The sequence below is a fragment of the Stereum hirsutum genome, assembly GCF_000264905.1.
Source record: "Stereum hirsutum FP-91666 SS1 unplaced genomic scaffold STEHIscaffold_18, whole genome shotgun sequence".
Classification (NCBI taxonomy): Eukaryota; Fungi; Basidiomycota; class Agaricomycetes; order Russulales; family Stereaceae; genus Stereum; species Stereum hirsutum.
The window spans coordinates 462,897-475,460 of NW_006763148.1; the positions used below are offsets into that span (position 1 = coordinate 462,897).

At 50.7% G+C, this 12,564-nt stretch overlaps 5 protein-coding genes across 5 annotated transcripts; 3 read left to right on the top strand and 2 right to left on the bottom strand.

Annotated features, from left to right (window-relative positions):
- The first annotated feature begins 145 nt into the window (after nt 1-145).
- On the top strand, nt 146-3,733 carry STEHIDRAFT_142351 (phenylalanine ammonia-lyase). Its single transcript, XM_007309684.1, has 11 exons — nt 146-546; nt 601-736; nt 800-1,139; nt 1,205-1,404; nt 1,463-1,756; nt 1,816-2,156; nt 2,215-2,416; nt 2,472-2,799; nt 2,855-2,946; nt 3,003-3,526; nt 3,582-3,733. Exons 3-11 carry the CDS (start codon nt 1,078-1,080, stop codon nt 3,663-3,665), a joined length of 2,127 nt encoding a protein of 708 aa, XP_007309746.1. The 5' UTR covers nt 146-546; nt 601-736; nt 800-1,077; the 3' UTR covers nt 3,666-3,733.
- Nucleotides 3,734-3,949: 216 nt separating this feature from the next.
- Nucleotides 3,950-4,555, top strand: STEHIDRAFT_125340 (uncharacterized protein). The gene is made up of 3 exons (XM_007309685.1): nt 3,950-3,970; nt 4,032-4,295; nt 4,382-4,555. The coding sequence occupies exons 2-3, from the start codon at nt 4,062-4,064 to the stop codon at nt 4,397-4,399; spliced, it is 252 nt and encodes an 83-aa protein (XP_007309747.1). The 5' UTR covers nt 3,950-3,970; nt 4,032-4,061; the 3' UTR covers nt 4,400-4,555.
- STEHIDRAFT_162064 (uncharacterized protein) lies at nt 4,545-5,900 on the top strand (the record flags this gene model as incomplete). Its single annotated transcript, XM_007309686.1, has 1 exon — nt 4,545-5,900. One exon carries the CDS (start codon nt 4,545-4,547, stop codon nt 5,898-5,900), a length of 1,356 nt encoding a protein of 451 aa, XP_007309748.1.
- A 196-nt stretch (nt 5,901-6,096) lies between these two features.
- On the bottom strand, nt 6,097-9,603 carry STEHIDRAFT_125341 (hexose transporter). Its single transcript, XM_007309687.1, has 23 exons — nt 9,480-9,603; nt 9,384-9,417; nt 9,271-9,314; nt 9,155-9,213; nt 9,047-9,070; nt 8,833-8,984; nt 8,612-8,743; nt 8,530-8,542; nt 8,360-8,467; nt 8,034-8,290; nt 7,962-7,969; nt 7,878-7,907; nt 7,690-7,818; nt 7,532-7,627; nt 7,448-7,465; nt 7,409-7,413; nt 7,302-7,327; nt 7,155-7,244; nt 7,061-7,087; nt 6,969-6,987; nt 6,842-6,910; nt 6,752-6,774; nt 6,097-6,680 (listed from the first exon to the last, which is right to left on the bottom strand). Exons 1-23 carry the CDS (start codon nt 9,562-9,564, stop codon nt 6,476-6,478), a joined length of 1,653 nt encoding a protein of 550 aa, XP_007309749.1. The 5' UTR covers nt 9,565-9,603; the 3' UTR covers nt 6,097-6,475.
- Nucleotides 9,604-10,459: 856 nt separating this feature from the next.
- Nucleotides 10,460-11,585, bottom strand: STEHIDRAFT_115238 (uncharacterized protein; the record flags this gene model as incomplete). Its single annotated transcript, XM_007309688.1, has 5 exons — nt 10,460-10,551; nt 10,775-10,842; nt 10,979-11,054; nt 11,299-11,327; nt 11,524-11,585. The coding sequence occupies 5 exons, from the start codon at nt 11,583-11,585 to the stop codon at nt 10,460-10,462; spliced, it is 327 nt and encodes a 108-aa protein (XP_007309750.1).
- Between the last annotated feature and the right edge of the window lie 979 nt (nt 11,586-12,564).

The window sequence follows — 12,564 nt, forward strand, 5'->3', positions numbered from 1 at the left end:
AGCTCCGACAGAACGCCACACAAAGATGCCACCGCTCTTGTCGAAGAATTTTGCGCCTGACTCGATATCGAGACCTCTCTCTGGATTCAGATTGCACCTCCCCTCGACTCTCAGATGCTCTCAATTCCCTCGATAATGGAAGCAAGCACGGTGACTAAATGTTGGGACGTCTTTCCCCTCATGTTGGGGTGAAGTTGCATCCATTGGAAGGTTCAGAAAACACTCATGTCTCTTGTGCAGTCGATAAAGCTCGTGTTCTCGGACAGCGTGTTTACCGTGGGTGCATACTTATGTACCCCGTACCGCGACGTGGCAGGCGGCATGCTTTGGGCATGCTGGAGGAGGTTCGCTAATCTGAATCGTGTATGATCCTCTCAAAGTGGCTATGTACAACGTGGTCGGCCGGGGCTTCTGCCTGCTTCTGCCTGCTTTTATCAACTTCTCTCGACTGATAGTTGCAGTTACGTTTACTGTTCTGGGCTGCCAGGGACTGCCTGACTTCACACGTTGAAACTCATCCTCACACAGTTCATGATCAGAAGCTTCGTATGTCGTTCTTCGGGTATCAATGCTGCGGTGATTGCCCTCTTATTTCAGTAGTGTTGATATTTACGCAGGCTTTGCGATCACAACGTATAACTCGGACACTCATGCACGACGCGTCTATACTCAACGACCGCTGCTCTCCACTGTTCTACGTCACAGTCCCGGGCCTCGCGATTGAGGGCATGCTGCAGTACGAAAACACGACCTTGAAGCTGATGTCCCTGCACTGACTGGTTACGTTGTGCGCTAACAGGTTCTCGCTCGAAGCCCCTGTCGTTTTCCGGATCTTTCATTGTTCTCGTCATAATTGGGGCTGTGAGAAAAGGAATCCCTGAGGGCTGCCTGGGAATCTATTTTGGCCCTAGTCGATGTGCTTCTTCAGATTATAGCCTATCGGCGTGTGGACCGACGGTCCATTGACGAAGATCGTTCGCTATTTTATACCTCGATCCACGGACCTTGGGACTTGACGAACTCCCTTCGCGACTCCAACCTCCATCTCATTCACCTCTCAACTGAAGTCGTTCAGCCATGGCGTCCAAAGATATGCTTTCGATTTTCGTCCAACAATGCCAGGAGCTCGAGGAGTACAGGTGCGTCGTTTCAAGCTAAATAACGATGCTACGCTGTTACTCAACAGATCTGTGGAATACTCCAGAGCTGGCAAACGAATCGCTGTCGATGGACAACATCTCTCCATCGTAGCTATTGTGGCGGCCGCGCGTCATCTTGCGTCCGTATCGCTCATCGACAGCCCTGACATTGTCAACCGGATGGCACGCTCTCGAGAGGTCATCGCACACTCCGTGGACGGAAAGAAGAGTGTATACGGTGTAAGCACGGGTTTTGGAGGCAGTGGTGAGTGTCAATCCACGCATACTTGGCAGACCCAAATTCTAACCTCACGATTTGGAAGCGGACACTCGTACGAGCAACTACGACGGTCTCGGTCTGGCCTTATTGCAAGGACTTCATTCTGGCGTACAGTCTACTTCGGGATCTACGACGACTCCCCTCCCTCTTCTTGATCCTCTGACTTCGACTTGTATGCCCGAAGCATGGGTCCGCGCCGCCATCTTAGTGCGTATCAATTCGTTGATACGGGGGCATTCCGGTGTACAGTGGGAGACCGTGGAGAAATTGAGGGGGCTGCTAGTCGCGAATATTATTCCATTAGTGCCCACACGCGGTTCAATCTCTGCCTCGGGAGGTGAGCAGGCACCGCATTCGCCATCACCGGCAGAACTAACTCCAGTCGTTCTTCTCTAGACCTTGCGCCCCTATCGTACGTTGCCGGAGCGCTTACCGGTAACCCTTCGCTTTTCGTGTTCGATGGTCCGATGGCCTCAGGCCCCAGGCAGATTGTCTCCGCACCCGAAGCACTCAAGAAACACGGCCTTGGGACGGTCAATCTACTCCCCAAAGAACACCTCGCCATCCTCAACGGCACTGCCTTCTCGGCTTCTCTCGCTGCTCTTTGCCTCCATGACGCCGTACATCTCGCTCTACTTTCTCAGGTCTGCACTGCGATGGGTACTGAAGCAATGCTTGGCGCTCGAGGGAGTTACGACCCATTCATTCACGAGGTCGCGCGCCCTCATCCTGGCCAGGTAGGTCAAGTTCAAGCTCTCACCGCCTCACAGTTTGTTTAGCTAACAATCTATTGAGGTTCAATCTGCACGAACTATCTGGAATCTTCTTGAAGGTAGTCACCTTGCGCAAGCAGACGAAGTAGAGCTCACCATCGACGAGGACGAAGGCGAACTTCGGCAAGATCGCTACCCCTTGAGGACCGCCCCTCAATTCCTCGGACCACAAATTGAAGATATCCTCGCTGCGGTCGAGAGCGTCACTCTAGAGTGTAACTCGAGTACGTCATTCTTATACCAGACTTCTCTATTGCGCACACTCACGATACGCTGTAGCGACGGATAATCCACTCATCGATGCCGACAAGCAGAAGGTTCATCATGGCGGAAACTTCCAGGCTATGGCGGTGACGAACGCCATGGAGAAGACTCGCATGGCTCTGCAGAATATCGGGAAGCTATTGTTCTCTCAGTCCACGGAGATATGCAACCCTGCTATGAATCGCGGTCTACCCCCCTCACTCGCGGCCACGAATCCGTCGCTGGATTATCACGGAAAAGGTCTGGACATCGCAATGGCGTCGTATGTCAGCGAGTTAGGGTATCTCGCTTCGCCAGTCTCCACACATATTCAGTCTGCAGAAATGCACAATCAGGCAGTGAAGTCCGTGCTTCTTGTCGAACCCCTTTCCAAATCGCGAGCTTACCTTTCGTTCTAGCTCCCTGGCTCTGATATCAGCTCGTGCTACCGTCAACACACTCGACGTACTATCGATGCTGATTGCTAGCTACATTTACCTTCTATGCCAAGGTGTGTGTTTCTCAGAAAAAAAGATCGACGATGTTCCGTTGTTGATGTGGGCGCAGCTCTTGATCTACGCGCACTCCAGGCCGAATTCTACGGCGAGATGGCCAGCATCGCACAGCAGGAGCTCGACAAACACTTCTCATCTTACCTAACCGCAGGCGATATCGCCTCCCTACTCGGCGCGATCAAGCCCAGGATCCGCAAGTCTCTGGATGAGACGACCAAGATGGACGCCGATTTGCGAATGGCCAAGGTGGCCAGCTCATGCGTGGATACTATGCTCGCCTTCATCTCCAGTCAACCTTCGCCCACCTCCGATGCTCTTCTCACCATTCCCCGCTTCCGAGATTCATTCGCGGTACGTGGAGCTGAGTGCCTTCAATCCTGGCGCTCGACATTTTTGCAAGGCGGGCGCGGAGTCGCTCCTGCTAGTCAGTACCTGCACAAAACCCGACCCATATACGAATTCGTCCGCATCACGCTCGGGGTGAAGATGCACGGCATCGAGAACTTTGGACAATTCGCTCAGGGGCTGGGTGTACAAGACGCCACTATGGGGCAGAACATAACCCGGATCTACGAGGTACGATAGTAGTGACTCTTTTCGCGATTTGACCAGGCCTGACGATATGTTACAGGCTATCCGGAATGGTACAATGCGTGGGGTTTTGGTCTCCATGTTCTCCTCACACGTATCACCTAGAGCTTTGGCGAAGTTGTAGGATAACCAGAGAAGCATGTCGTTCCAGAGATTTGTACCCATAGAATGATGATGCCTCGTTTCCACCCTGAATCATGCTTTTCTGAAAGGGATAGTTGCTCACGAATTCTGATGCATACGCGGAAGGAGATGAATTCCGAAGGGGATGTTGTGTGAGGTGTGATGCTAGTGTGGCCCAAGGCCGTGCCACTCTGTGTGCCGTATTTCAAGCGGCGATTGTTTGCGTTATGTAAAATGATTCTGAATCCAAAAGTCTCTTCAACCTTCTTCAACCGTAACTCCGTACGACATCAGATCTTCAGTGCTGTGCGTAACATCCTATGGTTTAATCAACTTCTAGTCTCTCTGAACACTTGCAACGTCACAGGGTGAGGCGGAGGTCGACAGACACTAAACAATGCATCAAGCTCTATCGATAACTGAGATCCTCAGCCTGATTTTCTCGGAGCTTCAGTCAAGTGCATATCGTTTGTCAAAAGCAGATAACTGCCGCAACGCTCGTGTTTGCAGGACTTGGTCGGAGATAGCTCTGGGTGAGGTGTGGCGTGTAGTGGACCTAGGCCAAGTCTTCCGTTCGCTCGCACCTATGAGCCTTGAGAACGATAGCATCGTACACCATCGTAAATTACTGGTATGCAACCCTCCTACAATTTTTTTTCTAAGACGAACCTAGATCATTGATCCTCTTTTGTTCAATTGAATATAACATTTCACCAGACCGGTCGAAATCAATGACTGGAGGCGATTTCTCGAGAACACACAACGTGTTCGTCACATCATAGACCCCGCCTTCATAAGCTGCCCCACGATTTCTCAGGCAGCACTACAAGAGATTCTATCGACCCGACCAAACGCACAGATATTCCCAAACCTTCGCTCCATGCGCGGCCTCCCACTCATGTTCAGCTACGAACCCATGTTCATTTCTGATATCGTCGTCGAAATCACACTTGCCTTCGAACGTCATTGGGGATGGCCTTCCGTGGCAGCTCTCCACAGACGTGTCCTTCTGATCATCGAGCGGATGCCTAACATTGAGAGGCTATTTTTCATAGCTGATAGTCCGCTCGGAGATCTGGAAGACGACATTTGCCTCTTGATTTCCAGCCTATCCATGCTCACGGAACTCACAGTCCCCGTGTTCTGCCTTTCTCCAGCCATTATACATGCCACCGCCAGTCTGACACGACTGAAAAAACTCGATGTCTCGCGGAAAAATTTGAATCTCTACAACAATGCCACCACCACCCAGTCGTACAGGCTAGCGGCGGACATAGAAGACCCATATCCATCCCTTCGGTCGTTGGCATTCGCTGCAACCATGAACGGTGTCACCACTCTCATGAAACAAAGAAACTTAACCACGTTCTTGACCACTCTCGAATTCCACATGATAGCCGCTAAATCCAACCCGACTACCTCCCTGCCCAAGCTCTTGAAAGCGATGGGAGCGACATTGCCGTCGCTGGAGAAACTCAACCTTTGGCTCATACCCGTGGGTCACAAGGAGTCGGACGCTGCAGCCAACGAGAGTTTCCGTCCCATTGGCTTCAAGGACTTCTCGTCGGTGTCACGCTTTCCGCGCCTCAGGTCCTTCGCTATACGCGCCATACACCCGCTTGACATCACCGAAGAACAGCTGCGAGGGTTGATAGCCGAATGGCCGACGCTGGAAGAACTCGATCTAAACAAGAAGCCAGTCGTACAATCCAAGTCGTCGCTTCCCCTAAAGTCGTTGCTCCATTTCACACCCTGTCGCAACCTTCGTAGCCTCGGGCTGTACCTCCGCATCGAGCACGACGAGATACCCTCCGTCTCAATTTACCCCAACCACACCACCATCTTCCCTCAGATCGCCATAGACATTGGGAGTTCGCCCTGCACGGTCAATCGCAGTGAACCCTTCTTCTTTAATAATGTCGCCCTCTTCTTCGCCGATATACTGAAAGACCCACTTTCATTGAAATGGGCTTCGGCCCGGCTTCGAAAATGCGCAGATTACGACAGAGACCCTGACAATGGAGGAAGGCTAGTGATGGGTTACCCTTTACACAGCGCTCAGAGCATCCTTGTGAGCTTTAGGATGATCGTGAAGGAGCGGGTAGAGCAGGATATAATAAGAAGAGAGTTGGCGAATATCCAGAGAGATCACGTCTCTGACCTTCGTAGGGCTCAAGAACAGGTCGAGAGTCTCGGACAACAGCTACGAGAGGTTCAAACAAATAATTTACAGTAGTTACTTCCTGTTCGATGTTACAACTCGATATGGAAACTGGCAGGATGATATTCATGCATTACTGGCAGTCTGACATCGATACGCTTACCCAACTTCGTACCGATAGACTGCTTGCTGTAGGTGCAGATCTCTTCTAATAGCTGTCTCCACCTCCCCAGACCTCCAGAGAACGAAAGAACAAAGCGTGATGTACATTGTGAATCACTAAACAGAGCTTTATCTACTATGCGTATGGCTATGAAAGTCCGTCATGAACATGCAAACGTATGTACAAGTCGTGTTCGACGAACAGCCGTTTACGAGTGCCGAATCTCGCCGCAGCACAGCTACAGAAGTATAAACAAGAACGTATATGGAACGGAGCAACAACTCGAGCAGGGATGAGCAAAGTAACTGAGGCGAAGCAATGGCGGGGACGGTATGAAGTGAATGAGAACGGTAACGGTATACTCGCTGTTCCTCTACTGACCGAAAATAGCCATATAACAGCAGGAAGGGCGGTGGGTGTCGGATGAGAGCAGGATGAGAGAATCGAGCGGTAATATGTGGACGACGGAGGAATCCACGACACGCGCTCACTTCTCCATAGACCGATTCGATCCCCGTACGGTATCAGAACCCGACGAAGAGCTCATCTTACCCTCGACTTCGACTACATCAGTATGCTTCTCATCTGACCTGAAGCTCTTGCTTTCCGAATCCGCACCTGTGTTGGTGATGTCGACGGCCTCCATGCCTTCGTGCGAGATCTTCTCGGCAGCTTCTGGGCCGTCGAATAAGCTAAGTAAGCAAAAGAGCAGACATTATCAGTTTCAATGTGGATGAAAAAACTGGCAGGATGGAAGACGTACACAGCGGTCTCTTCGAGTGTCTTCTAACAAGGGTGATGTGGTCAGTCAGCGGCTTCGAGGATCCGATAACGAAGCTAAGGTGTTACTCACGTTCTTGGTTTCGACGACGAAGAAGAACACGAAGATGGCTTCGACGAACAGCCAGCACGCGTACACCAGCTATAAAATTCATTGGAATAAGCTCTCGCTCTACAACTCATGGATGTATTGCACGCACATAGTACTTCCACCCAAGCCTACGGGAGAGAATACATGACAGTTGAGCCTCACTAGATTTCAAAAAATCAGATGATGGAGAAAGAGACATACGCTTCGAGGGCGATCGGGTTCACGTATCTAGACATTGCAGAGAAAGGCCTTGATTAGTGATCGAGAAGGAAGCTATACTTTCAGGAGTACGCACTGATTAAAGATGACAGAGAGGGATACCATAAAGTTGAAGACGACGAAGCCTTTCGCACGAATGGCGAACGGCAGGATCTCCACGGAGTATCTGCATTCACGTTTTTTGAGCACCAGTCAGGATGAAAGGAGGTGAAAGAAGACTCACGAGACAATTAGGGGTGTAAAAGCGATCTGTGGGAGAGGAAATTAGTTCCCGAGAGGGAGCGGCGAGACACAGTTCGACGCACGTCGTCTATAGATCGAGAATCAGCAATCGTACCATATATCCTTGAGGCAGTGAAGTGTACTCACAAAAGGCATAATACAAGACTGCGGGTCGAAACAAACGAATATCAACGTCTAGTGTCATGTAGAAACCAAGGGACATTCGCTCACAAATCATAGCAATGACAGACCTTCCCATCGCAGCGCCCCCGTGCTCCGAGTATAGCGCGAGACAGATAGTCTGAATCACCCAGAAGACGGTCATACCTGCACAGAAAATCGGCCTCTTAAATCTATGTGGGAGTTGGAAAGGATCGGTGACCACGCACCGATGGTAGAGGTGATGAAAAGTCTCCTGCGGCCGACACGGTCACAAAGCAGGCCCGCAAAGATGGCGACGAAGAAGTTGAAGATATTGAGGACTCCATTGATAAGGAGTTGGATCGTCGGGTCCGTGACTAGGGAAGGTGGTAATACGTCGGTGATCATACAAGATGTGAGCAACAAGAGGACTTACTTCCGACAGAGTCACAGACACGCTTGAGGTCTACCGCGCTAGTCAGTACAGAGACAATCGAACAAAACATTCTTCAAAGCTCACAGTATGATCTATACTCCAAATCACGACATTTAGTTCGCATTAAGAGGACCATACCACCTTAGAGGTACTCACACAAGCCCATTTCCGCTCCACTGCGAGAAGAATGCCAACGCGACAATGATCCTCATCCTCCTCCTATTCCCCGGCGTCTTCACCAAGCTCAACCACCCGACATTCGCAGAAACCTCACGATCGAGCTCAATCGCGGTCTTGATCTCGGAGAACTCGTACTCCACGAGCGGATCGTCTTGTTTCCCATTGGCATGGTAGTACGCAAGAACTTTGAGGGCTTGGGCATCTCGGCCTTTCGAGACCAACCAACGTGGGGACTGAGAGAGGTATCAGGTAGGTGTGAGTCTTAGAAAGGATGGGTGTGAAGATCGGTTGATTTGACTTACCTCGGGCACGAACCATATAAGACCAACTTGGAGGACCGAAGGGAGGCCTTGGAGAATAGATGGGATACGCCATGCCCAGCTAGTCGGGATCGTGAAACTGCCAAAAGTCTATACCGGTGCATAAGTCTTCTACTATCCTTCCGCCCTAGCGCCAAAATAGAAACGCTTACGGTCCAAGCAGCACTACATATATATGGTGTAATTAGCAAAGGGTCGAGGGCACGATGAGCTTGAGCGAAGAGCAGAACATACATGATACTCCCGAGGTACCACATACTGTTATACATTGACGTGACCTGTCCCCTCTGAGATGGGTAGGCGATCTCACTGATCAACAACGGTGCAGCCGACGCCGCGAACGTGAGACCAAATCCGATCAGGAACCTATCCAGACCCAGACCAACGTCAATCAGTACATACCACTCTTCAGTTGCAGTCGTAGTCACAGCCAAAATCGAGAATAGAAGACGCACCGTGCACCAATAAACATGTTCACAGAGTTGGATGCGCTTTGGAGTGCGGTGGCGATGAGCATGATGATGGCTCCCATAAGAATGGCGAAACGACGACCGAGACCATCTGTCACGTATGGAGAGAAGGGGTATGCGCAGAGGCAGCCGATGTTCTGCAACGCGGTGTGGTGTCACGACATTTTTCGCCTTGGTAGAAAAAAGGAGCCCGACGTACCTGAATGGCATTAAGGAGCCCGAGCTGAAGATGGAAAAATCGGATTTAGCTTGCTTAGAAAAAGAAAGACAGAATGAGGTGGGGAGGCGATGGTGCGTTTTGACGCACCATCTGCCCTGTTGGATTATTGAAATCGTTCTCCCATTGGGTCAGGGATTGAAGACCGTCTAGACATGTCTCGTTTTAGCCGTTGTAGAAGAGCATAACACGAAATTTGTACGCACTCATCATGCTCCCATCATAACCATTGGTCGACGATGTGATCAGACTAAGAACGTATAATGGTTTAGTTCATAATACCGTCTCAGACTACGAACCGTGCGTAAGAGAGACGCACAGCAAGAGAATCCATCCGTTCAGAGCCATCAGACCTTCGTACAACGACGCAAGTCTCAGTGAACTAAGTCCTCGGGAAATATCGGAGCAAACGTACGGCCATTCTTCCACCACGGTCTCGAAGTATCGATCAACCCAGCATAACTATCATTCTTGGAGACGATAGCAGGTCCTGCGCCCATAGTTGCTGCTCCAACAAATTACTTCAAGGTTGCTGGTGGAAAGTAATCGAGGAACGTTTGCCCAGGAGGAAGGGCAGAAGGGTTGCACAGGTGGAGCAAGTGGGGATGATACGAGGGGTGATCTCTCGGTGGTATAGGGCGTCTTAAGAAGTTATGCGCGGACGATTATGGAGGTGATTTGATAGGATAGGTGCTTCAAAGGAAAGAATAGAGGACAAGCTCGGATAGGAGGAACTCTGGACAAAAGAGCGTGGTTTCCCCGGAAAATAGACCTGGGAAATTTGAAGATGGGATGACGAAGGCGTCCGGACGAGCTAGAGACTCAAAAGAGTGTATGGGATCCGAAGAACGGATGTTTGTTTCACCGGTATTGAACCTAGGCAGAAGTCGTCGGGAATCGGTTAGTGAGTGAGAGGGGATGAGAGGAGGAAGGAGGAAGGAGGAAGGAGGAGACGAAGTACCGATTCCGAAGTAGTAGGGTATATGTTGAAAGGAGTGAGCTGGCAGTCGACGGTGGCCGTCGACGATGATGACAGGAAAGAAGGAGAGCGGGCTTCTTATACCTTCGTAGCTTCGATTAATGATACAAGGTGCGGCAAAGCTCATCTTACATGAATGATTCTCCACTTCGCGAAATGAGCTGTGGCGAGTCGCAGAACCGCGCAACGGAGACCGACGCTAGCTTCGTTGATCCTCCCGACGTTAGAGCGGCAAGCAGGTTAGTGTACTACACACGAGTCCTAGGGAAGTTTACAGGCGGCTTCGACATCGACTGCCAGTCTGGTATCGTCCATATCGCGAGCGCTATCATTAGTGAAGGAGGACACCGAAAAGGGCGACGCTTGAAGCTTGAAGTTTGAAGTTCGGGTGCCGTAAAGCCAGTTTTTTGAGGGTTCTAACTCAGATCCAGATTCTGAAAGGCAGCCGTGTATTGGTTTACAACACTTCGATAGTCCTCCGACACCTTCCAATCCCAACGCCCACATACTGCGGGACAACGAGTGGTGTGGAGTAGCAGCACAAGCGACGAACGGAAGGAAAGGGTAGCTTCGCAGGGTTGGGTACAGTTGTTGTACGAAAGGTAACCGGATGTCAAGAGCAACACATTCTAACGATTTGTTCTCTATACAAGAGGCAGCGCATGGTGGTGGTGGTAGTGGTCGAAATTTGGACAAGAGTTCCCACATCGTCCTCGTCGACCGCAACGGACTTTCCCGGTCCGAGCGTAAAAGTGACGTCTTCGCACACCCGTTTTGTTCGCCACACTTGAAGGCTGCTCTTGACACAGCGACAATGGTGGATGACGAGAACCCATATATCTACCTTTAGGATCGATTTCTTCCCTCTGTTCTTCCTCAGCAGATATATTCCAGTCTCATTAGTCCCGGGACCGACTGCAGCATCATCACCTCACCTTCTCTTCATATGTGGCACCAGGCCCGAGTCTGAGACACAGTATCCTTTGACGAGCACACTGGTCGGCACAGGCACTGTAGGCCCACGATCTGTTCTTAGTCTTATATTAGAAGAGGTATAATTTTAGGTTGCAAGGTGATGAACTTTCCTTGGGCTTTTATATGCTATACTCGACGAGTACGCTCACACAGGCGCAGGACAAACATGGGAAGACTGTGATCTACGCGACAGGATACACACGCCACGAAGGCCTTAATCTTGTGAGTGTTTTCGCACACGAAGGTACTTCTTTTCGCTGTTTTTCTTAGGGTGGCGCACCTTCGCTATTCGGAGGCTGAACGGAGTAACTACAAAGTCGTTTCTGCCGCCTAATGTTCCCGGCTTCCCTACTAGCTAGTAGCTAGGGACCGGATCTATGACGAGGGGAAATTTAGGCGACATTTTCCAGATTTCTATCTGGTCCGGAACAGTGACTTCATTCAGGTCCCATCGAGTCAAGTTATCAACTTGCCAGAGGCCCTTGAAAGCCGAACTGCTCCGTACCTGTTCATTCCACGATGGAGGGGCACCAGCACGAGCCGGGTGGCCAGAGCTGATGTGCCCATATTTGTGTGCGCCCTTGTTTTGATTTTAGGTCACTCCCCACCCTTCCTTCGTCTTTTATAGTGTCGTCCAAGAACATGGTACGGTACCCATGTACATCTTGGCACACTCTTCATCTATAGGTATCACAGATGAATCTTGACACGGGGGTTCTCCCCTCGGTACCAATGCCTTGTACACTCTTAACTTCGTGCGAATGCGAGTATCTATATCGGACAAATCGACGCTTAAGCACCACATTGTCCCCTTCGTGACTTCGTCTGGGTTCTCGATCCCACTATTATACGCATCTACTCCACCAGCGTGTACCTTTTCGATCTCGAGACGAAGCATTCCAGTGGCTCACTGTCTCTCTTCTCCATCCCACAGAACGCACATTCGTGCATCTCTACAGGACCGACCGTTAGAAGGGCACAAAATGCTCCTCGAACGAAGGAGCGAAGCAGACATTGTTGTCCTCGATGCATCCCTATCGCCCATTCTGAAACTGTGCGGGTGCACGGAATTACACGAGGTCGGAATACGGTGCCGGACATTAGCAGCCTTGCCAGTGACTTGATCCCGTGGCTATACGCTTTGAGTAGCTTTCCAAGGGCCTCTGCGCTTTGCTGGGTTGTTCTCGCATGTTCTCGCCACCGGTGGAGCGAAAGTTGCCCGGAATGTCGACAATGTTGCGAGACTCGCCATTTGACCTCTCCGGTGAGGGATTTGCTGATCCGTCAAGGGTAAGATCACTCTCCTTATGGTGTTTTGTGTACGCTTAATTCCTCGCTCCCCTCAGTCTCCACAGCGTTCCTGTTACCGCTGTATCAACAACACAGCTGTAGGGCATGGAGCCAACTGTACACGTCGAGGACAGAGCTAAAGTCGATCGAACAGGGGTTGTGTGGCCCAAGAGGCTTAAGTTTACGGAGAAGCCGGGAAGCCGGATCTGCTTACCTCATGCTCTATAAATTGCGCACGAGGCAGAGGCGCCGACAA